Genomic DNA, 25,357 nt, shown 5'->3' on the forward strand with positions numbered 1-25,357 from the left:
AAGCAAATACAGAAGAGTTTATGTGCTTCTGGTTGAAAATTGTCTATGAGCTTCTGGTTGAACATTGTCTACCCAGCTCCAGCTGGTAGTTTAAATGGTTTTTAACCAAGAATTATGTTGAGCTCTTTGCCCATTCAGCTTACTGAGAAGTCATCTTTGCCACCTCTCATCCCCCTCAGATCAAAGGAATCTCAATTGATTCTCTGTTCATAGTCACCACAGGAAAAAAAAAAAAAAAAAAAAAAAAAAAAAAAAAAAAAAAAAAAAAAAAAAAAAAATCAGCTGGGAAATGATCCCATAGGCACATAGGCACACAGAGGAAGAACAGGGATACGCATATCTCAATAATTTAAAGTTAGAAATAATAAAATGTTCAGGCATTTGGGAAGGATGGGGGGGACAGGGAGGGATAAAAGCAGGAAAGGAGAAGAAAAAATTCAAAACATTTTTTGAAAGGTGCAAGGGAAAGGGAATTCTAACTAATGAATGACCCACTCTCCCAGACTAATAGTCAGGCTCATGATCATTATTTCAAATAGCATTCCTGAAGGACTCAAGGTTTTGCAATGCATTTTACAGATGTAGCTGTAATTATGACTACTCATCTCAAGGCAAACTTAGCATTCAGGAGGTCCTTGGACTTATGCTGCCATTTGCCACAAGCCTCCCAAAGCTAGTTCCACCACTGGAATTGCCCAGAAAGTTTGCACCCATCATGTTTTGTGCTGGTTCATCTGCTCTGGGAACAAAATATGGAATTTTCAAGACTCACTTGTAGCTTTCAGGGTCACTTAGGATCCCAAGTAGCTCAATTGCTTTTAGAAAACAACACAGTATGGTAATTTATTTCAGAATTATAGTTCTCTTGCTTTTGGAACACCAGTATTCACTGTATGTGTGGAGGAAGCTTTCCACACATAGCAACAAATATCCAGTATATATCCAGTACTATGGTGCAATTTGCAGACAGCCTTTTCTCCATGAATTGGTTCCCAGCCAAAATCCTTTCCTGCACTGAGAAAGCAGCATCTTCACTAGAAATTCCTAACTAGCACAGAAAAAACAAATACATCCAAATCTGCCAAAGGGACACCTTTGCTGGATAACTGCCTATGCTGGGAGGTAATGCTGCACACAACCACAGCCAGATGATGACAACCTTACTCAGTCTCCTGAGGAATGCTGAGCACTTCCCACTGGCCATCAGGCCCTTTCAAGCATACCTAATGTCAGATACCTCAAAATCAGGTACCCCAATTCATTTCCCTCTGAAATAGTTACTTAAAAATCATGGGCTATCTCATTGATGCCACAGCTTAGCTCAGACAGGACTGCTTTCTATCAAAGCTGAGAGGCACAGCTTTCTCTGTTTGCTTTTCAATGACTGCCTAAAGGTCATATTCTTCTCTACAGCTACTAATTCTGCATGTGTAACAGAGTAGAAAATATGTTTGTGAGGTTTTGGTCTCTTTTTTGTAAATATAGCCTGGAATGCTAGTACATGCACTAGCTCCTGGTGCTGAAGAGCTCAAGGACATGGGAAAAATAGCATCCTGCTCTCTTCCCACTTCAGGGCCCAGGGCTCACCAAAATGTAATGACTTAGAAATGGATGGAAAGCAATGCCACTGCCACAGACAAAAGGATTTACAAAAGAATTAATAAATGACTATCACTTCTCTTGCCTCAGGACTTTTCTGGGTAAATTATTACTCTTTAAAGCAGTGCACTGTGAGTAAGCTGCCTGACTCCCATTAACATTAGTAGCAGTGGCATAGCATAAGCTTTATGTGCCAGTTCTGAGGATTAATCACAAAGTTTTATCTGTAGGGCACTCGCTTTGAACTCAGCAAATCTGCAACAGAACAACTTTCCTCTGTCAGACTCTTCTTTGAAGAAAAATCACAAGGAAGTGGGTGGGCTGCCGGCTAAGCCACTTCTTAACCCACCAGTGCTTCCCCCATAACTCCAACAAAACACTATAGCAACAAGTGAGAGCATTAAATAGCTCTCTTGCTGCATTTCCAGTAATGTTAGCCAAGGTATGGGAGCAAGCAGGGATAATTTTTTTTTGAGCAGGAAGAAAAAAAGGATAAAAGAAATCACATAGAATTAATGCAGTAAATGCACCATCAAGATAAGACTGGGGTTTTTTTAATACAGGATGAAAGCTGGAACACTTGAGAATAATTTCCATGTATGGATTTGGCAATCTAAAAATAGCACCTCATTTAACACCGAAAAAAGACGGTAACTGACCCTAAAATAGATGGTGATGAATACATTCAACATCAAATTTTCTCTATTTTCTCTTCCCTTCTATGCTTGCTGGCACCTTTTCCACAGCCCACCCCTTGTAATTTCCCTAAATAGGGAGGAAAGGCAATCATCTCTGAGCAGCCTCAGCAGAGCAGGACAGCCACGATGGAGAAGGCTTCACAGGAGAGCAGCTCTGTCAGCTCGGGTCTTGTTATTGTTTGCCTGAGGTGCTGGGATTTTGTCTCACTTCATGCTACAGTGACAAATATCCACCTCTTTCAGTTTCCACGTGATGTTGCTCCAGAAGCTTTCAGACCTCCCCTTTCTGCAGCAGTACATCTCCATCACACAGGCTTTTGGTTTGGTAAAACCCCCAAAATGACCCACACAAAGGCACCATCAGGGAAAAGGAGAGTACAGGGATACAGCCAGCCTTCAAATTTCAGCCTTCTTATCCCAGGGGCTGGAGAAAGGTCCAAGACCCCTCCACACCTCTGTAGCTGCATTTTCAGCCCACTGCTTGGGCTTCAGCTCACAGAAAGCCAAAATCACTGACTCTATGTTAACTCCATTTCTCCCTCCTCAAAACTAGCAAGACCTCCTCCACAAAGCTCTTGCTCTCCAGTAAAATCTACTGGCACAACAAGTTGTTGGGACATCTGTCAGGCCCAATTACAACACATTTGCATTGGGGCCAAAGTGCCTAGACAGCTCTAAGATGAGAAGCATATAAATGCATCACAGACTCTCTGCCACCAAACCAGCAGCTGGCCAAAGCTGAGAACCTGAAGAACAGGGCCATGAGTAGAACTCATACCTTACTTATCAATGCTGAACTCCTCCAGCAAAGCCTGGCACTGAAGCAAGACACAATATGACCTGAGGACAGCCCCGGGAGCCAAACTGCATGGCTGCAGCTGCCATAGTGCTGCATTTTGGGAATGGCAGGGCAATAGTGCAGGAGAAGGCTTGAGACAAGGCAGCAAAGCTGTCTAAAGTCAGGTGAGAGCTCTGCTCCAACGAGGGATCAGCTCTTGCTAGAGCAAGTTTGTACACAGTGATTAAGCCCAGTGGCATATTGGTAACTGGGACATGCCCAGCAATTGCCTGCAGTACACCTGGGCTTAGCTGGTGCTCTCAGGTCTCTTGCTTTCATGAGCAATACATCATTTCAGCCTTTCCCCACACACACCCCCAAGTAAAGAGAGAATTCATTGCAGGAGGCAATGTTCTGTTCCTTCTGCCTGTTCATTCACACCAGAGGCCCAACAGAGCAACCATGTCCACAAACATCTCAACATCTCACTTACTTTTACTGATGAGGCCAGCATTGTAAAACACAGTGAATTCAGGACAACTGAAATACCTGTTTTCTAATCCTTCATTAAAAAAACCCACAAGGCTTCAACTGTCAGCTATTGATATTTGCTAGCAGCAATAATTCACACTATTTACTATCCTGTGCCTTTGTTGCATATCTACCCCAGACATTCACATTCAGCTGGGTATAGGATGGATATATACAGCAGAGTTTACAAAAATTTTTTTTTTGTAATTTGGTGCTCTAAGTAGTCAGAACAACTTACCAAAACAATTAATTTCTTCACCATTCTGTGTACTGACACTTGAAAAATACTTCACCAAGATTTCTCTTTTGATACTTGAATGCAACAGTGGGCAAAATTTTCCTTACACAGCACTCAGTCAGGAAACAAGTGCAGTGAATCTCACCCATGGCCAGCTCACACTGCCCCCAAACCATACCCATAACTCTTGTTGGGGTAAATGCACTGGTGTGACAACATCCCACATGGTTGATTGAATGCTCTAATGACACCTAAATGAACTCATCATCACTTACCAGCCTTCTCTGTAAGTCAGGGAACGAGATGCTATGTATTACTGGACAGCTACATGTGATCTGCTACCAATGAACCCCATGGATGTTGACTAACACCAAGCATAGCCCCATCTTCACATCACCTGCAGCTCTGCCCTGGATGCTGTGGCCTCAGACAGATACATGCCCAAAGCTCTGTGGCATTGCAGCCAGTGTCACAGACCAGTCAATAACAAAATAACAAACCTAGCCCAAGCCAAACAGTTTGAATTGTCCACATTTACCTGTTGTGCAATCCTCAGGTCTGTACAAAACAGACCCCATACCCCTAATGGGGTCTGTATAAATAAAGTGCAGGCAAGAGCTCTCTTCTATGAGCCTTGGTACTTTGGTTTTGGGAGCTGCCTGCTAGCTATCAGCTAGCAGGTGTTAAAAAAAAGTAAAAACACACTTTTTATACACTTTTAATAGCTGGTTTTGTTTTATCATTCAGTCGAAATTAAGAGATTGATCTCTATTGATCTGTGGAAGGGCTCCATCTTTCCGTTGCTTATCAGAGTTCTGCCAAGAGCTTGACACACACACAAACAGAAGTAAATTTCAAAAAGTAATGAGTGAGCAATGGCAAACTCATGCCAGTCTCATTCACCATCAGACTTTGCTGCAAAAGGAAAGTGACAGAGGCAACAGCTTCTGGTTATTGTCTCAGCACTGCCAGCAATGTCAGGAATTTGTTTGATTCTCACATAAATCTAATGCATCCACATAACTGAATAATAAACAGAGGAGAAAAGTTCTCTCTATACACAGAAGAGCATCTAGGCATCACATTTTTATTTCCCCCAGCAGCTTTTCCATTATGCTCTGTTTTCTCTTTTAGCTTCTCCCCAGGTGTTTACACTCATCACCTTAGCTCCCTTGTTCATATTCTTTAAGGCACCACTAAAAGCTCATCCAACTGCATCCTCAGCTCTTGGAAAAACAAACCAAAAAACACACAGGGCCTCCCAGGCATACAGAGTTCCTCTCTGCACTCACCACTCCCCAAGGCTGTAAGATTCCTGCTCCTACCCCAGAAAATGTTTTTTCTACTCATGCCTACAGGATAGGAATAAAATACTTGGAAAGCAGCAGTATCCTTCCAACTGCCAACCATACCACTAAGCAGCCACCACGAGATGTTCTTCCCTTTCTATCAACATCAAAATGAAGGCAGCTGTTGAAGCAGATGGCTTTCTGTCCCAAACTAGCTCCCCTCAATCCCACCAAAATGAGACTCAGAGCCCTCTGCAGAGAACTTGGGGCCACATGATCATCCTATCCATGTCTTCCCTGACTGATGTTCCTTGTGCCAACCTCATAGACAGGTGGGCAATTCCTACAGGCCATCACTGCCTGGAGATTGGCTCTCCATGGTCCCTCTCTCAGATAAAGCAGCTTCTGAAGACTGCACCACCAGGTTTAGGAGCCTCCTAGACCTTCCTATGAGGTCTTAGCCCTACAACAGTATTTAGTATGCCTTCTCTAAGCACTGCTTTGGTACAGTAACAGATCAACTTGCTTGCTCTACAAGGAAAGGACAGCAAAACACTCATCACAAATCCAACAAGTCAGTGAAAAATGGACTCTCTTCTCTGGCTTGTAAAATACTGAAGCTCCCCCAGTTGTGATAAAAAAAACACAAATATCCTTACCCTGCACTTGTCATCTGACTGCCAAAAAATGGGAATTCATTTACCTCTGGAACTCTGCTCTTACTTGCATAGAGGATTGGTTCCCATTGAAAGCCAATGCCAGAACTGTTAATCAGGAAATCCTATGAACTAGCAGCCAAAGAGATACATCAAATGATCTAATCCATCCATGCATCACACAGATTTTCAAAGTGCTCCTGCCTGTGCAACCCTTTGTCTTGTCAAAAAGCTTCACCTAGCAGAGCTGTCAATTCAGCTTTTCAGAGCACCACTGATTCCTCCAGGAAAACTGGGCAGACAGTCTGAAATACTAATCCTATTGCTATATCAAGGGGGGTTTTCTTGCATTTCTCTGCCTGGTTTCTTCTTACAAAAGCCTTTCATTCTCAATTACTTCCACACGAAATATCTGGACCTCTGTGGAAGGGATGACACCATGGACTTTACTACTTCATCAGCTAAAGTCAGTACAGAGGAACGGTGCCTCAGCAAATGGTTGTCAGAGCCAAGGCTTATTACAGAATAAAAATCCTGTTTTAACGTAAAGATCTAAACATCACTGAAAAAACAGCAGAACTAAGCAACACATAGGTCCTGGTACAGTGGGTTTCGTGAAGGATGAAGATATTCCTGAAACAAGGCAAAGACCAGTTCAGCCTAGGTTTATGTGAAATAAATCACAGGTAACTCTAATGAACCTCTGGCAGCAGATGGTTCACAGCCAGTAATCATGGTCAGGACTATCCTTATCAATTAATCATTTCCTGACCCATGCCATTTTGGGAAGAGGAGCAGAGCTGGCTGTGGCCAATCTGAATTGGCCAAAGAGGATTTGTCATCTATAACAGGTTCTGCCCAGGCCATATCAGAAAGGCCATTTTTGCATCATATGCCTACAGTTATCCTTTCATCATGCATTCCTTTCAGATTTTATGACTCTGTAATAGGACTGATAATCATTATTTCTCAAAATGCACTAATTTCATTATTTTTCAAATTAAATTATGGTTAAGATTACTTGCAGGTAAAACCAAGTACCACTAAGTTATTTGTGCTGTATCAGTTGCCATAAAATCAGCAAGAACACTGGTGTAGAGAGCAACATATACACAGCAGAAAATTTCCAGCACCTACACATACTGTAAGGAACAGCCTTTGATCTTTGTTCCTCACCCTCATATCTCCAAGGACCTGGGTTTTAACAGGTTCTGAGGAACCCCCACTTTGTTATATCTAATCTGCTAGGAACTTTTGAAGGTAGTTTTGCTATTTTTCTAGGCAAAAACGTATACATTCGTTTGGATTCTGGTTTTGGCCAATGAGCTTTCATTTGAATTTTATTTTTTTACTATCTTTAGGAAAAACATTCTTGATATTTGGTTTTGCAAGGCTTTTCTAGGAGATAGGCTGCATAATCCCTGGCACTACAGGACACAGCATTGTCTAGCACTTACAGCAGTGGGAGTCCAAAGACCTGAGTTCTGTTTCTGGCTCTCCCACTCACTCTCCACATGACGTTTAGCAAGTCAATTCACTTCTCTAACTCCTTCTGTGAAATGGGTGTGCTTAGGTTGTATTCCTCCTTTGGCACCCAGTTTGAATCCAAAGGATGCTGAGTGAAAATCATTTCCTGACTGCTTCAAGATGCTAGGATGGAAGGTGCACTATACACCAGCAGCATTAACAGAAAAGTTTAATTGTGGGATCTGTCCATTTTCATTGAAATGTCAAAAAGTCATTTTCCTTTCCTGATAGCTCTTGAGTATTTGGTACTCAGATGCTGATTTCACACAATTTTCATCCAAGAATATCTGTTCTTGTTTCAGTAGAATTATTATTTAGTATGAATATAAGCCAAACCAAACTCTTAGTCCCCAGCCTACAGCTCCCTTCTGATTAGGAACTTCTCTATATAGATTCATGCCTCTACTGAATTCCTCAGTGGAAGAAGAAAGATTAAAGACTTGCTTTGGCAGTTTAACACTTTTCTTCCCTTAGCAACACCATCAGGCATGAGAGCAAGTTATAAGGAATGACATTACATCATGCTCAAATACATGATTATCACATGCTGCAAAATGGATTCTACAAGGAAGACTGATTTAGTGTGTGTCTGTGATGATGAGTAAAGAGCAGCTGGTACTGAACTAATGCATTGCTGAAGATTGTATCAGATTAAGCCAGTAATTCAGCTACCTCCATGCCCTCTCCCATAAAATTTTAATAAACCCAATCTTATGGGAGGAAAGAAAAGACAGGGACCCTACTGAATTATTTATAACTTTAGTTATGTATGGCAAAGAAGCCCCTCTTAGGTGAGAAACTGATATTCTTCCATTGATTTTCTTCTGAGAACATCTAGGTGAGAATCAAGTTTTGGGGGAAAAAAACCACAAAATATACAAGGATGCAAAGGGCGAGCCAGAAAAGACAAAGCTGATGAAGGCAGAGATGAGGGAGAGTTTGTATTTATGAAAGAGATATTGATCAATTGCACATACCAGTGGCAGACAGACTCAAATTAGCTGTCATAATTCCAGTGATGCAGAGGGACATGCAGGCTCAAGCTCCATTAAGTATAACCTGCATCCAGAGCAGCCAGATGAGATTTGCCAGACTGAACTCCAAATTCCCACAGGAGATACCTGCAGTTGATTTATATTCCTGATTTCTTATTCCCCCACCAACTGTGCAATCAGTTCCTGGAGGTGGGTAGGGAATAATTGAACAGCTAAACTGTGATTCACCCAGCCAATTAAGGAGGCTTGGGATGGGCCCCTAGACAAATCCTTCAGCTTCATCTGGTCTTCATGGACCAGAACTGCATTTGCCTCTGACAACAGGGCCAAAATCACAATGACCCAGTTAACACTAACAATCTGAGGAAGTAAAGCTGCATTATGGTTTCTGTACATTAATATTGACATATTTTATATTTTTTCAAAGCAGGAAGATGTCCTGACTGTACATGAGGTTTGAGTTTATTCTGTAATTCAATGTCCAAAGAGCATCACTGCAAAACAGTAATTAAAATGGCAACCACTGCCTAATGGGTATTGACATATAAAACCCACTTTCATGTTTCAGCCTGCAACTTCTGTCAGGTCAAGGCCAGGTTGTTTGATTCAAATTCTCTTGCCTTCTCTCCCATGCTGGCTGCTATGATGTTTCCTTGTCGATGGTGCATGGCTTTGTGAACAAATCACACTAAACTCATTTCCAAAGTGTTCCACTTATGTCTATCTTCTTGCACTGAAGTAAGGAAGCACTTAACTCCTCATTAGTAACTCTGTATGTGGCATATAATCACCTTGAAATATTTAACTGCTGGGATTTCATCTCACTAACATTGTGGGGTGGGGTGTCAGACTGGGGTATAAACAAACTGGGACATAAATCATCATAAACCAGGCATTAAATTGGTATATAAATCAAAAATTATAGAAGTCAGATGGATGAGACCCATTAGAGCCTCCTGTTTGTTCTTTCCTCTTCTCTCACCCTAAGAATGCACAAGACATCATTCTTGATTAGCCAAGAGACAGAAGAACGCCCATCTCTCCCCCTCTGTGTCTCTCAAGAGGGAGAGAAGGGAAACAGAGAGCTCTGTATGCATATTAATAAAGCTATATTTTGACTGGCTGAATGACTAGAAATGATTAGCAGTGGTATGTTTTACCTGTCAACATCTCCACTCTGCAACAGGCAAAAAGTGTCTAATACTTCTTTGCAAAAAATCACTAGTGAGACTGGAGGGGGTTTGCTCCCAATTTTCCTGCACTCACAGCAGCTCTGTAAATACCTTAAGACTCTCTTCAACAATGCAGACAAAAATGTCTTTTTTCTTGTGTAACAGTGTAAGACAACACCAAACATCACCTAAGCCACAGTGAATCCAAGTGCCTGCACTTGCAAATCTAAGACACAAAACCAAAAAAGCCAAAACCTATCAGCATGAAGGTTACCAAGCCAAGCATGTCAAAGCTAGGAAATAGAGGAATGGGACCTTTTGAAAGGGTCAGTGTGAAAGGTGAGAAGACAAGAAACTCTTCAGCAAAGAGCAATCAGAGCAGAGATCAGTCAGGTGGCCAGACCTCCTCCTCCCTCTCACATAAGCACTTTGCTCTTCACTTACTCTAAAATTCCTTGGTGATAAGTCAGTCCAAGAAATTTCTTAAGACATGGTCCCTAGCTGTGTTTTCCTCATTTACACCAACCCAGTATGGGTTGGGTGGCCATTTGAAGTTTGATTATAGTGCAGAGCTTTTATAGTTACTCTGAAAGCCAATGGGAGCTGTGCTCTGGACATATGTAAAACTCAAGCTTTCTTTATATCCAGCTGGACACTCAAAAAACCCAAACAAGTTATCTTTGATTGTCAAGCCCAAAATGAATATTATAGCCAACCATGAATGGTTATTAGATATTAATATATTTATATTTACACTCCCTTCTTCAATTCAATGACTAGAAACGCGACAAAATCCATGAAGTGGTTAACTCCATCATAGGATCAGGAGTTGTGTAATCTGCAATTCAAAAGGCCAACAACCATAAATTCAGCAATGAAAAATAAACCAAACAAAAGCATCATTGAATGGAAACACAATATCCCAAATGTATGGAACAAGGCAAGAGTATGTGATTACAGCTATTAAAGGCTCAATAATGAGTGTGCTTAGAGGAGATAAATTAAGGCCAAGTATGCAGCCCAAACTGGGTCATCTTCTAACTTTACATGCTTGTATTTGCTACCTTAAAAATGCTCATTTGATTTCAAGTGAACTTTAGGCAAACAACAAACTGCAAACCCAGAAATTCTAGTGTGGGGCTTCTTACTGATTCAGAAGAGTGGCAAGAGGGTCCTCAGCAGAAGACTATCCTGATTCACCTGTGAGCCCCATTACATGAGCTGGGCAAGAACCTGCTGGCTGAGGGAGCAGGATGAGACCTCCCCTCTGCCAGTGTTTCACAGCTGCATTAGCAGCAGATGTGCAGTAAGACCTCTGACTTGTGCACTTGGAACAGGGCTTTGGAGTGGATCCTACATTTTCCTGTTTGTTCCCCACTTCATTCCAACACAAACAACAGAGTTTGACCATTTTTGCACCTTCTTTCCAAAATTTTTCCAATCCATGACTCCAACCTTTTTCCCAATTGCAGTGCTTAGTAATCCCTCATATTACCTCTTCCAACTCTCCAGCACAGTTTTGCCCCTTTCTTTGTCCACATTTTCTCCCTTCCCAAATCTTGTCTATATTTGCTATTCAGGACTGAAGGATGTACTGACCTCCTCCCTTACTCCATCCCTGCTCTTCTGCCACTAAGAAGCAAATAAATAGTAAGCAGTTGGGAAAGTTATTCATCAGTGTAGGTATTAAGGTCACAGGCATATTAGCAGATCCTAAGATGAAACCTAGCAGAAGGCAATAAAATCCCTTACAGATTCCAAAATAGGTCTTAGACTTCAATGCCAAAAAAAAAAAAAATTATCTTAGCTTGAAATAGCAGGATATGAAGAAAACCCTACAGCAGAGAGAGAGGGGGAAATGAGAAGGTCTGTCACTACCACCTGGCCATTAGCTGTGGGAACAATGAATGCAATGAAGATCCAGCAACACGAGACCTCCAGGCATGTGAGCACCTGGTGCCTGACTAACCTCTGGGATGGCTGCCCCGTCTGTTGTGATAACCAATGCACTAAGGAGTGACATCATCCCAAATGGCACTGACCAGCAGGACGGGGCCATACTTCAGAGTGTACTTCCATCTGGGGGCCCAGGTAGCTAATTAAAAATGAATCAAGATTTCCTTGTAGAGGCACATACAGGAGAGAGTGAAAGAACGGAGCACAAGTGGGATGTTGCCTGTTTACTTCAAACACTGTTTTTAGTAGTATCCATAAAAAAAACACAAAAGCAAATATTTTCTGGGGTCAGCCCTTATTAAAAATGCAACAATTAAATATTTATTGTTGCTTATAATAGCAGATGGGGCCAAGTCCATAAGCCTGCTGGTGTTACCCAGGCATTGTCAAGCTGTCAACTGAGCTTCTGTGCAAATTTCAACTTCATGTTCCATGGAATGAGAAGGCTTGGGAAGTCTGTAGAAATTAGAAGTCTGGACATTTTCCTGAGTGTTAATTGCTGCTGCATATTGTTCCAGTAGTTTTACTGATTATAAGGAAGTATTTGAGTGCTTTGTAGGCTCCTGCAAAATTCAGAGCATTAATGCCAATAAAATCCACTCAACTTTCAGCATAGATGCTGTATGAATTAAAATATGACCACTCTGTACATCCTGCAGAAATTATTCATTTCCTCCAATACTTGCTCTTCGCAGAATGTGCCAGGCTATTACTTTTGACTTCAGAATTCATTTTTTATGCAAATGGCTTTTAGACCACCACAAACACAGGAGTGCTGCAGTTCCAGAGTGCAAATGAATGATATCATTTCAATACAAAGCATTATGATTGTTGTTCTGACAATGCAGCTCTCCTCACTGATATTTTAGATTCAGAGCCCATGTCTTGTGGTCCTGCAGTAGAAACATGAGGGTAGAAAACAGGTAAAGGAGATTCCACAGTGCCAGGCAAGGAGTATTTTCAAAAGGCCCAGGAAATTCTGAACACTTAGGAAGCATCAGCTACCTGTTTATGATCTGGTTCACTCTAAAGCAGTCTGGTGACACAATTTCTAAGCTGTGCTGTAAAAAAATCAGTTTCCATAGCAATTCCAGCCACTTCCTGCCCAGATGCAGCACTCTTCACATTCCTGGACACAAAACACAGCTGCTGTGGAAGACAGGCAGAAGAGGCAATGGCAAGCTGGAGAAGAGAGACAAATTCCCTCTTTTGTGGCAGTGTTACATCCAAAGTAGAAAATCAGGTTTGTGACATATAGGGAGAAGGAAAAATAAAAAGGCTTCTAGACCCAACTATCTACCTCACACAAAAGGCTCTGTGAATCAGCAAAACAAGAGCTTTTGGAGACAATGAAGAATTTTTTTATCTCTCTTCTGATGTAGAGACTTTCATGCACTATAGCACAAGCCACTGGGAGCTCTGCCAAAGGCTCCGAGAGCCATGCAGCAATTGTCCCATTTTCAGCTACCAAGGCAGGAAAAAGGGAAGAGGGAGTTATTGCACTTGTTCTCTAAGAGAAAAACAAATACCACTCTTCAAGAACACACATCAGCAACTTGCTTATTTGCAGCACTTTAAAGCCACAGTAGTTTCTACATCTGCCTTGGAGAGAAGATGGCTCTTCCACATGAAACAGTTAATTCTCAGAGTGCAGCATAAGATGAATATAGAGCCTGGGTTGCCTATAGCCTACTAAAAAATAGAACAAAACAAATACACCCACACAAACCCAAACAGGGATGAAAGCAAAATGACCTTACTACAGTCCTTCTGGTGGTAAAAAAAAAAAAAAAAAATCAAAAAAAAACAAACACCACACAGCATCAACCCAACATGTGTTTGTTGTTCTCCAAAGAGTAACACAGACTGAACACTCCCTGGGCTTTTAGCACCTTATCCCCTCAGTGGCTTTAAAGAACAGTTTTGTTGGCTCCTAGAAGATGCTAAACTGAATATAGTACATCCCCTCATTGCTTTGGCGGTACTGCCATTTTCATTACAAACACAGCCTTTGAATATGCCATAATATGCTATAATATACCAGAAATGGTTTCCTGAAGATTTGGGGACAAGAAAAAGAATGAACATCAGCATAGCCTCCCTTTTATTGTCAGCTTCCTTAATGCACAAGAATCCAGTTGAAATGCTTATTTTATCACCTGATGTCCTGAATTCCCAAGCAAGTTGTATTCTATTTGCCATCTGTATGGCAGTTGTCTTCCGTTAAGTGGGCAGTTTTTCCTTACCTCATCCACAACCAATCCTCCCTCTGGAGAGACACCTGCTGATAACAGGCTATTGAATGTCACTGCATGGCTGATAAGAACTACAGCATCCCATTGTGAGGTGCTCCACCCAGAGGGAAGGGCCAAGCATTCCTAACTGGATATAATCTGGAGATTCTGGAACACCAGCACAGCTTGTCCATTGAATTTTCCAGAGGAGCAGCTGCCTCTTCCCACTGGACCTTCAGAGGAAGATTCCACCCTTTTAGAGGATCCCTGCTCCAACAGAACCACACCTGACACTCCAGGAGGGCTGCAGCCACAATTCCAATTGGACTGCTACTAACACTCTGACCAACAGGGTGTCAGGTCTTGTTCTGACTCTGTCAGTGTTGTTTTAGTTCACTGCATTGTTTATTTTATCTTTGTGTTTTCTTCCCTAAGAAAGATGTTATCCCTGCTCTCATATTTTTCCTGACAGCCCTTTAATTTCAAATTTACAACAATTTGGGGGAGGGGCTTTACATTTTCCATTTCAGGGGAGGCACCTGCCTTCCTTAGCAGACACCTGTCTTTCCAAATTAAGACACCTGAAAACCCTTCCCAATGCCTGCACCACATTCTACAGCTCAAACCCCTGCCATGAGCACATTCCCATGTTTTATGAACACATATGTAGCATAATGAAAGTGAACCCACAGGAACAGCATAAAACATATGGAACGATGTGTAAATAATATAGACCTGCTCACATTTTCTTGGCTTTCTACTGCAATAATACATCTCCATTTCTAAGAGCATCAATGATGCTGGTCTTGTTTTTCAAAAAACACAACCATGGATCAGGTTTTGAACTCAAGGCCGGGGTCAAAGTGCGACAAGGTAAATGCCTAACAGTGACTCAGTTGTATCACTACATCAGCATCTTCCAGAAAGACATTTTACTCATGCTCAAAGTTGTTGGACACAGCTTTCCTCTGCTTCTCTCTTCCCCTCTCAGCTCATATAGAGACTTGTTTTGTCTAATTAGATCAACATTTATCTCCTGACAGGCAAGAGCTGACAATACTACAATCATCTTTCCCTCTATCCCCGTTTAACCAGAGATAGTTGAGAGGAAGTGATTGCAGCGAAGACAAGTCCTATTTCCCCAGCTCATACTGCCATAGGCAATCAATTTGGAGCAAAGGTTCCATCTTGAAAATGTCAAACAGAATGAAAAAAAGATAAAATCAAAACTGGTAAAGTCAGCTACAGCCATTCCTCTAGGACAAGCTGCTCTCTCAGGTTCTTGCAGCATGGCTAACAGCACAGCTAGAGTAGAGGAGGAGTATCTGCTTTGTGTGCTGAATGGTGCCATGGGGTCCTCAGCCTCAAATTAATTGTCCCAGGACCCACTCCTGCAATTCAAGAAAAACTGCTGGAGCATCAGTCCTGCCCACCAGTTCAACAAAAGCAATTTGCAGTCCATGGTGGAAGCCCTCTCTCCTCTAATCCCCAGCCCACTGAACATGAAAAACAATAGCTTCCTTCCACAGGCACCACAGTTGGCTGTCCATACACAAGCAGAAAAAAATACATTGCTCAAATACAAATACAGCCAATGGTAACAGTGGCTTCAGCCTGGAAGAGACATTTTTGTTTACTAGGTTGATGAAATATTCTGCTTTCACTTTTCCAGTTCCTCTGAGGTTCTCCAAGATGCCATTTTGCCCCCGTGTTTCTTCAGGAAATACTTTTTTTCCCCCCTATCTCATGCTACAGATCTGAAAAATAACCCATGGCAAGAAAAAGAAGATAGCCAGGCCTGGGCCCTGCTTCTTTTGTTGTTTGTCACAATATTCACTGATATGAACAGGAAAATATTCAGAAGAAAAATAATGGCCAGGTTGACTTGGAAATATCAGACTGACAAATGTTGAGATAAAGTAGCTGTGTCCTGGATGAAACTAGTCCAGAGGCACAGAGCAGGATCAGCTTCTAAGGCAGGGGCTAAAATCACAGGGACTTTCTGAAGAGATTTATCCTACTTGGTCTACTGCAATGCAAAGGGAGAAAAAACCCCTCAACCAAACCACAATTTGAGAGATTGGTATTGGCCTTGTCTTTTAAAACAGGTTACTGTTTCTACACTGGAAATAGTCATATAGATTCAGTTCACTCTTAAATGCAGTGACCTCCAGAACCACCAGTGGGATTACCCCATATATCAAAGCACTCTGTTGCACCAACTGCTCAGGAGAAGAGAGCTTCAGCAAAGTATTTCTCTACTCCTCTGCCTTCAGATAGGTAGATGCAGATGTCACTTCTATCTACATCTCTCTACACTCTGACTCCTGCAACTGGCAAGAAAATTTGGGTCAGAAATATGAGGTACACTCAATGTACCCTCTACAGGGAAGAGACAAGCAGCCTCACCCTGAGAATGCCTCAGACCACACCAGATACATAAATATGCGAGCAGTGTCTAAATTGCACCTTTGGAGACTGACAAATGCCCTACCAACACTCAAAGCTCAGGAACTTGCTGATCCTACCGAAGGGTGCACAGAGCCTTAGATGACCAGGTGTATTATTTGAGCCATTGCTGAGATAAAGATTAATTTTAGAAAATTTTTGAACAGTGAGATTCCCAGCAAATAGTTGCAGATAAGTCATTGTTACTCAACACAGACACAAAGCAAAACCACACATACATAAAGCATAAACCAAGGCCCCTTCCTACTGCCCTATGAGCCCTAACAGAAGATGTTTTACGTGGTGGGTGCACTTCTTTTTTTGCCCATAGAAGAGCACTTTTACCTTTTATGTCAACATGAAACTAACACCAGCAGAGAAGACAGGTGGGAGGAGAAAACCTGAAGTGAACTGAACCTTTTGATCTTCTGATTTCAGGGACAAATTAGCATAACACAATATTTTGCAAGACCAGCCTCTTACAACCTGCAGAGAGGCATAAGTTCAATTATTCCTTCTTTGTCATATCACAATAAAAATAAGTATTTATCCACTTAGACACATTTTAAAAAAAAACCCCAACAGGCATTTAGCAAGACCCTATAGAATGTTCTTAACTCTTTACCAGAGTGTACTAGAAAGGCCTACAAGCATCACTGAATCTCACCCATGCAGGGAAAAAAAATTATAGCATTGCACCTTCTCCTCCTCTGAGCTTAAAAGGACCCTCTCAAAGCAAGAGCCACACAGGGGAGGAGTGAAACATACTGAAAGCCATAGGAACACCACAGGTCTGGCACAGTTCTCAAGCTGACAGAGTAGAAGCTCACTATCACCTTTCAAGGTTCTCAGTCAGAACCAGTATTGCCTCAACCACTGCCACCTTCAAGGAGATTCAACTGCTTCCACCGAAACAGAGCTGCTCAGGATATTCATCAGTCCCCACAACTGTATAGTAACAAGAACAGTAGTATCCTTCCTTGTGAAATTCTACCTCATGCATTTTATCAGTGAAAACCCTTTTCCATCTCCAAGATGAGAAAGAGACAAGATTTAAGGTCAGCCAATACATCCCAAGGCAATTCCATCCCTGTCAGATCTTGTCACTTCAGCAAGCATTACAAGTTGGTGACCACTGGCTACAATTATCACTGAGGGCTAAGCTCCTTCCTTGTGCCTTAAAGGGTGCAGCAATTCTCTTTCAAGATCTTCAAAGGAGAGTGATGCCACACTCACACAGGAGCTGCTGGCAGTGGGACATATTCTACAATAAAAGCCAGCAATGAATTCTCCTGGAAGCAGGAAACTCAGCAGCAATGGCATGAGAATGTGCTCACGTACAGAGCATTCCACTGAATTAAAAAATAGGGCATTGATTTTGTTATTCATTTTTGTATTTAACTCAGTATTAATCTCTGCATACAAATGCCTTTTCCCCACTGCTGCATTCTCATGCCTCAGCAAAATTTCCAGTCAGTAGCAGAAACAGAGATGTAGGTCCTAAGAACAAATCGATCTGTCTGCTACAACGACAAACTGGATGTGAGATGAGGGCTCTGAGCAGGCTGCCACTCAAAGCCTCTGCTCTCATTTACCAGGGAGCCTGCACACGAGGAGAAGGTGAAGAAAGGCAGCAACACTTACGCAAGGCGTGCCACTCATCCTGGCGGATTGTCTTGGTGATGTTGTACGTAAGGTTCTTGGGGATGGTGGCTGAGGAGTAGTGGTACTTGATGTACGAGCACCGCTCAATTGCTCCTGGGAAAGGCAAAAGGCAGAAAAGTGTGGTTAAATCAATGTAACATGTCCTGCCAGCTACAGGCCAGATGGGTTTGACAACCAAAAGCAAAGCCTAGGAGCAAAGCAATCCCTACCATCCCTGCCCACTGTGACAACCAGCACACTCTCTGGCCCATGACATATAAGCTCAGATTCAAACTTATGATATAGGAAGTTTATCTTTCACACATTCTAGGGAGCTTCCAGACTGGCCCTAGAGTAGCTGCCAGTGACTGCTTTCATTCACTATGAGATATCTGTGCGGCAAATTCTTGCCTGAACTGTGAGCTAGCAACTGCCTGCAGTTAATGTATAGAAGCTGCAAGTTCATGTCTTAGCTTTCTGTGCAGTCATGGTCATGACTCAATATCCATACTTCAGGAAATACACAAAGCAAACACCTTTGATCCTCCCTTGAATAAAAAGCAACACAGAAAAATTATACATATAGGTAGTGAACAATTTCCTAACCCTTTCCACCCTTCAGCAGGGGGACACATTACACTGTCTCCTGAAGGTACCTAGACACTTTTACAGCAGATTCAGAGACAGAATTCATTGGCATCTCTGAACAGTGAGGCTCAGATAGCAATATCAGTGGTTGAAATGGGCAATTTTTTCCCCTCTGTATTTTCTGGATTTCACCTATGCTTCATAGAAAAAAACACCATGTGCTGCTTCTGATGTCTTCTGGTCACATCATTAGATCTCCTTTTACAAATACTTTCCTTTCTGTACAATAATTGCCCCTCCAGGATCTGATCTCCCGGCATCTCTCTGCATAGTTAGTATCCTTAGAAGAAAGAGTCTGGTGTAGTCTGATGCTTTCCATGAATTATAGCCTAGCCAAATTTCACATCTGATCAGACACCTGTAACTGTGTAACTGTTCTTGTATTGATGAAAGCCAGTCAGGTTTCCTACATTGCTTTTGCCAGCATTCTCAGCTAACACTGGCTTATTAGACCTTCTCACTAAGCTGTCAGAGTCAAAGCTCATGGAAGTCATTTTCCCACTAACATTATGGTATTTTGGCTCAGGCCTTTGATACCTAAATAGGTATCCTTAATGTGGTTGGCCACGCTGTTTGTTACTAGCTACCACTAGTCAGAGAAGCAGCTATGCTGGAAATGCTTTTATGTATTAAAAATACATTAAGACAAGCACTCAATAGAATAAATTAAATGAAGCAATGAATTATATAAATAATAAAGAGCGCTATACACAAGGAGGCAGGTAGAGGACTCTTACTGCCAGCCTGAACTGAAAAGGCAGACCCATTAGCCTTATATCGACAGTTCCACAGGGTAAAAAATGCTTTCAAACCACTGCAAATGCAGGTTTCTACTAAGGGTTGTAAGATACTATTTGGCATGAACTTAGATTATAGACCATGAATTCACAGCATGAAGAAAATCCATGAAACGAGTTATTAATTACATCGCAGCCTACCAGCATCTTCCAGAGTTAGTGCAGTATAAACATTTAAGGTCCTCATTGTTTGCTTCTTGTGAGTATTCTTCACATTCTGCCTTTGACAGCAATTAGATTAGACAAAGCCAAATATTATAGGGGGAAAAGGCAAAATATTTACATATGTATCCGCCTGCCCTGACAGCGTGATGGGCTTCTGTGTGAGTCTGCACCATCTGGGCACCAAATGTACGCCCAGAATTAAAGTTTCAAACTAAGAATAGTATTTAAATAAAAAGACAGCTAGTGTGCAAAGAGCTTTAAAAAAATCCCCAAATCACAACCTTGCCTTCTTATAGGTTTTCCTATCCCCTTTTGCTAGGTTGCTTTTATAGATTAGAAGTATCAGCAAGAAAATTACAAATGCTTATTTGTCAGAAATTAATCTTTAAGTTATCAGATACCTGCCCAAACAAGAGATTTATATAGAATAGCAGAAAGAGACACAGAGCCAAGATACAAAATAAAAGCTTACAGAAGGAAGGGAGGACAACTCCTGTTCTATTTGCAGCTTTTCTGGAACCAAAAAAGCTAATTTCTAGTAAGGTCCATCAGATTTCTAATTCTGCAAAGACTTCTGGTGGCAATGCAGCAAGCTGTTCAATATCACTTTTATCACCAAAGCCTAAAGCAGAAAGAGATTATTGGCTGAATTCAGGTCATCACTTGACCATATCCATAGTTTGGGGCTTATACTTCCTTCCCCATGGCTCTAATGAGACTTCAACACACAAAAATAGCTTTGGGACCACTATCAACCAGGGTGGGCAAATAGGACATGGTGCAGCACTTGGCATGGCAGTTCACAGAGGGCACTGAAGCCTTGCCAGCTCCAACAGGGAGCAATGGTGTCCACTCAGCAGAAGAAGGCAGTATCTTAGTGAGAAACTCAAGATTTTCACGGTCCAAAATGACAATGCTTGTGATTGCTTGGCATTTAAACATGAACCATTTATTTAAACCCACTCTTACAAGTGTAGGAGAATGACTATGCTGAGTCAATGCAACTACACCAGCATATATCAAACTAGAAGTGACAATCAGCTTTTGAACTGAAGAAAAAGGCCTTTAATTGCCTGGACCTGAAAATAAAAATTAGGAGAAGGGCAAGTTTATAAGCAGTGATGATTTCATACTTCTGATGTTTTCCTAGTTGTTCCACGCAGAAGAGAACAATGTTCAAGATGCCCAAAGATCCAAGTCCTGGAGGTCCCTATGAGAGCAAAAGCATCAAGAGCAGCAAGAATCAGAATTATTGCTCTGCTAGAAAGCCTTCTCAGAAAAATGCTACAAAATCTTTACCTTCAGAAGAACTACTAGCTATGCTCAATCCAGTCTTTGAAATAGGAAGAAAAGTAAGCTTTCCCCTCCATACCCTCAATAGGGTAACTGCAATTAATTTATGGAGCATTTTCAGCCTCCAGCACAAACTTGGACCAAATGCAACTGCAGCTTTGCTCTGCACATTCCTCCAATAACTGGGAACAGTATTTATAGAGCAAAGCAGTGAGTGGGTTTTTTTTTAGCTAGGAGCCACCATAGCAAGAGTTATAGATGGCCACAAGAAACACAAAAACCACCACAAAGCTGCTCCAGAGACAGAGGCAGTATATCCTATGTTTCTCTGACCAAAGGGAGATGCTTGCTGAAAATCCTAAAGAAAAGTAGCTGACATCTTCCAATAGAGTGCTAAGAAAAGGATCAGCAGAAGGATGCAACTAGAACCATGCAGAGCAAACCTCTGCCATGGCATCATCACAAGCACAGATGTTCAGGGGATTCAGCAGCTGTTAACTGTGGCTGGCAACTCCCTGTTCCTGCAATGGTCAGATGACAAACAAATTGGAGATAAGGAAACTAGAGATAGCTTCATCTTGAGCAGCTAAGTATGCACAGCATCAAACACGCAGACCAACCCATCTGAGAGCTGGTAACAGAAAGCAGTCCTTGACACAGCCTTTCATCAAACTGGTAACCTGTGAGAGCAGTTGGGTGACAGTAATATCACTTCAGATTAAGCCCAAGATGGCACAGAGTTACTTGCATGGGTTATCTGAGTATTCCTCTCCTGTCTTGAGGACTGGAATATTTCTCCCTTCCCCCCCGCCTCAGCTCTCAGGGCTGCAGATTGTGGGACCATCCTTAAAGGTTCAACTACAGATTAACCCAATGCCTGTGAATAAGTTACCTTCAGTAGCTAGAGGACTTCCAGATACAGATAAAAATTTCTCCCACACTAAGATTCTTTGCAGCAGTCCCTGGGTTAGAGCAATCAGGAAACTGAGATGCAGGGAGCCAGCAGCTCACTCACTCTGGATGAGCTATGGTGTAGCCACTCCAGACTCCATGAGTTAGGACTGAGAGTCACCTTGCATTCTGTAACATGCAGAGATCTGAACCAGGGGGTACCCATTCTTCTCTTATAGTATGCATAATTGATTTCTAAGAAGGATCCAGCTGTAAAACTAGTATTTGTTTTACTACATTTCCTGTCAAAGCTTTTGATATTATGAGCCTCCCTGAAAAGACTAGCGTGGATACTCTGAGCCTTTGCTACCCCCAGGCAGCTTTTCCTTCTCCTGTGCTGCAGATACCCCTGGATGAACTGTTTTGAAGCAAAAAAATCCACAAAATGCACCCTTTGTTCCAGCTCTAATTTTCACAAATCTATTTGAGAATTACTACACAAATATTTCCTAGCAAAAGAAAGCTTAGCCTCTGGCTTGCAAACTGCACTCACTACATATATTTGCTCTTAATTTTGAGAAACTGCATTCAGTATGAAAGATTGCCTTAATTCCATGGTTTGGTTGCTGGTCCCTCATTGGGTGACTATCTCCATAACAAACAAAGAGATGTAGATTGGCCATTTAGCCTCTAAGTGTTTCGCATTATCTTCAGAAAATCTGTAGAGCAGAGGAAGTTCACAGTGGGTTGTTTTTCTTAGCATAACATTTCAGTTAGGTTTCCAGAGGCTACAATCATAGTTAGGACCAAAATTTGGTAACAAAAAGCAATTCCATGTGGCATACGTATCTACTATTTTCTTAAGCGTCTTCTCTCACCTGGAAAAGTTCATTGTTTATTTGTGTTAGCATTTTTGCACCCTTCAAACTAGCACTGGCAATTCAGGTTGGTGCCATTTCAGAATTACCAGCCTGAGATGTATGTGCTGCCCTCAGTTACTTTAATCATTTCTTATGAGTCATCAAAACTCATCTGGAGGTACCTTAATATAGGCAAGACTTGCAGCTTTAGCATGAATTAACTGGTCAAATTAAACCTTGGAGGAGGATAGAAGGAGAAATTAAGTTCTACTTTGACCAGCTGCTATGACATAACTGCAATCAGAGACTGCAATCAGATTGCAATCATGCAATCAGATATGCTGACTAGTTAATGAACTCCGGATGACTTTTTTAATGAAATCAGACACTTATTAAAAAATATTTCAACACCTTAAACAGGATTATTTTGTCACTTATGGAGTAATACTAACCATGAAAGTACTGGTTACACATTTTTTTTTCCAGATCTATAAATAGATTCATAAAAAAATGTAGGAACACTATTCTTCTGGATTAACTGCAGAATTATTTATGTTAAAAGTGCTCTCTAGATGTCAACCAGCCCAATGCCCTGCTCAAAAGAGGCACAACTTCAAAGTTAAAATCAGATCCAAAGATAGATCATGTTGCTCAGGGCCTTGTCCAATCAAGTTTTGAATACCTCCAAGAATGGAGATGCACATCCCTGAGCACCTATTCCAATGTCTGAACACCTGTTGAGTTTGTGAGGGGTCCCCAGGATGAGGTGAGAGATGAGGAATCTGACTCCTTGTTCTCAGAAGGCTGATTTATTATTTTATGATATTATATTATATTAAAGAATGCTATACTAAAACTATACTAAAAGAGAAAGGATACAGACAGAAGGCTTAACAAGAATGAATAATGAAAAACTCATGACTGACTCCTCAGAGTCCAACACAGCTGATGGTGATTGGTCATTAAACAAAAACAATTCACATGAAACCAAATCAAATCAAACATTGACCAGTTGGTAAACGATTTCCAGAGACCACATTCCAAAGCAGCAGAACAGAGAGAAGGAATCAGATAATTGTTTTCATTCTTTTCTGAGGCTTCTCAGCTTCCCAGGAGAAGAAATCCTGGCAAAGGAATTTTTCCAGAAAATATGACAGTGACAAACACCCCTATTACCTAATCAGAAATTCCCTTAGTGTTGCATTAATATTTCGAATAATAGAATACCTCAGAGTACAGGGCTAAAAATCTAGGAAGAATATGCAAGAACCACCACCTTAATCAACATGTTTGGTGAATATTCATTAACTTATATGCATAACTAGAAGCCAATGTTCTAATTAATGAAGCTCAACATAGATTTTCAGTTGCAGCGTGGGCCAAACTATTAGAACAAGAGATGTTTCTTCCTAACTGGCTCTGGCATCATCCTGCACTGAGGTTCAGCTTGATCTGCCAGTAGGACTTGTTGCTACTTGTCCTAGATAAAGTGAAACAACTCCTGGTGCTCATTGCTGCTTGCTGTGAGCTGCCAAGGAACTGGGCAGATGACTCCCTTCAGCTGATGAGCTGAGTTTCTGTCTGTTGGGTTAAGAGTCAGTTGCTACCCCCTAGCTGCCTCCCCTGCCCATGGATAGAGGTGCACAGTCAGGTTCTACACACCTCCTGGATATCTCAGTAAATCAAAGAGGGATCTGATCCAGTGCCCTTTCCCATTTGCAGACAGACCCAAGGGTCACATATTGGGAGAGACAATGAACAGGTCTATGGGAGCACATTACATGGATCAGGAGAGCACTTTTGGAAATGACCATCTGATGATGTCTATTTACTGTGCTTTGGTTCAGAACACAATGTGCTGTGTGATGATGCCTATTAGATTCTTCACAAATAAAGTTAAATCAGAAGATGGGCTAATAAAAATTCAACTAATGGTACAAGAGCAGAGCCAGTTTGAAGTAACATCCCCTCCTTGAAAACACAAGATGAACATTAAGTCCTAAGCACAAATTGTCTCTTTTAAATTCAACCCTGCCATATCACACAAAGGAAAAAACTGACCAAAATTTCAGGTCACCAGAAAAGTTTTGTACAGCTGCAAAACTGTATTAATCTATAACTTATTTTGATGCCTTTAAAGAATAACTTTAAAACTGTATTTCAATTGAAAGTCTTAAAACCACTCTAAAAAGTTCACAATATTTCTCTAAATTTCATCTTTTTTTTTTCAACTGAAACCACCAGCAGCATTAAATTTTCACAAGTGGTTCTGTCCCCTTACATGCTTTTCACTTCAGAAACCATTATCCCCATGAAAATAAAATATTCCCTGACTGTACTTAAGTGTAACTATAAATGTACTTACGAGCACATTACACACCTATAGACTCCCTCCTCTGGGGTAAATGCAGAAAGCCTGCAGCCTGTTAGGCTGCCAGTGGCTATTAAGTGAATATTTCAATATACAATCTTATTTCAACTTGCTTTTTATATGTAGATGCCTTTACTGACCACCAAAAAAATGCAATGAACACAGAACTTCAGGAAAACATACTCAGAAGACTGCAGCATCCTGTGTTTTACCTGAAGGAAAAGCTTGCCTGTATCTACTGAGTAGAGAGCAACTGAAAGGATGAGACATAAAATAAATATTTTGCCTACAAAATGGCACATATCCAGAAAATACATTAACAGAATGAACAGCTTAAAGATTTTCACTAGGAAAGAGAGCAAACATTTTTTTCAGAGTGAGAAGCAGAACAGCGATGCTCTTTTTTCCTTCCATTTTTCTTCTACAGCTCATCTCACTTAACTTCCAAATAAAGACTCTCTCAGAGCCTCCAGCTTAGTCAAACTTGTTAGGCAATGCTCAGCTGGTAAAGCAGTCTTGTAAAAATTTAGCAAGGGGGGGGGGGGTGGTTGAAAGGATCCACCATAC

The 25,357-nt window shown here is 41.4% G+C and overlaps 1 protein-coding gene across 2 annotated transcripts in view; it reads right to left on the reverse strand.

Moving 5' to 3' along the window:
* Positions 1–25,357, reverse strand: part of TMEM178B (transmembrane protein 178B) — a 221,556-nt gene that overhangs the window by 146,816 nt on the left and 49,383 nt on the right. For both annotated transcript variants that reach the window (XM_077178332.1, XM_054632005.2), the window contains exon 3: positions 17,766–17,879. In XM_077178332.1, the coding sequence (XP_077034447.1) occupies positions 17,766–17,879 (114 nt within the window). The remainder of the gene's footprint in view (positions 1–17,765; positions 17,880–25,357) is intronic.

Source organism: Agelaius phoeniceus, chromosome 5 (genome assembly GCF_051311805.1).
Source record: "Agelaius phoeniceus isolate bAgePho1 chromosome 5, bAgePho1.hap1, whole genome shotgun sequence".
Lineage (NCBI taxonomy): Eukaryota > Metazoa > Chordata > Aves > Passeriformes > Icteridae > Agelaius > Agelaius phoeniceus.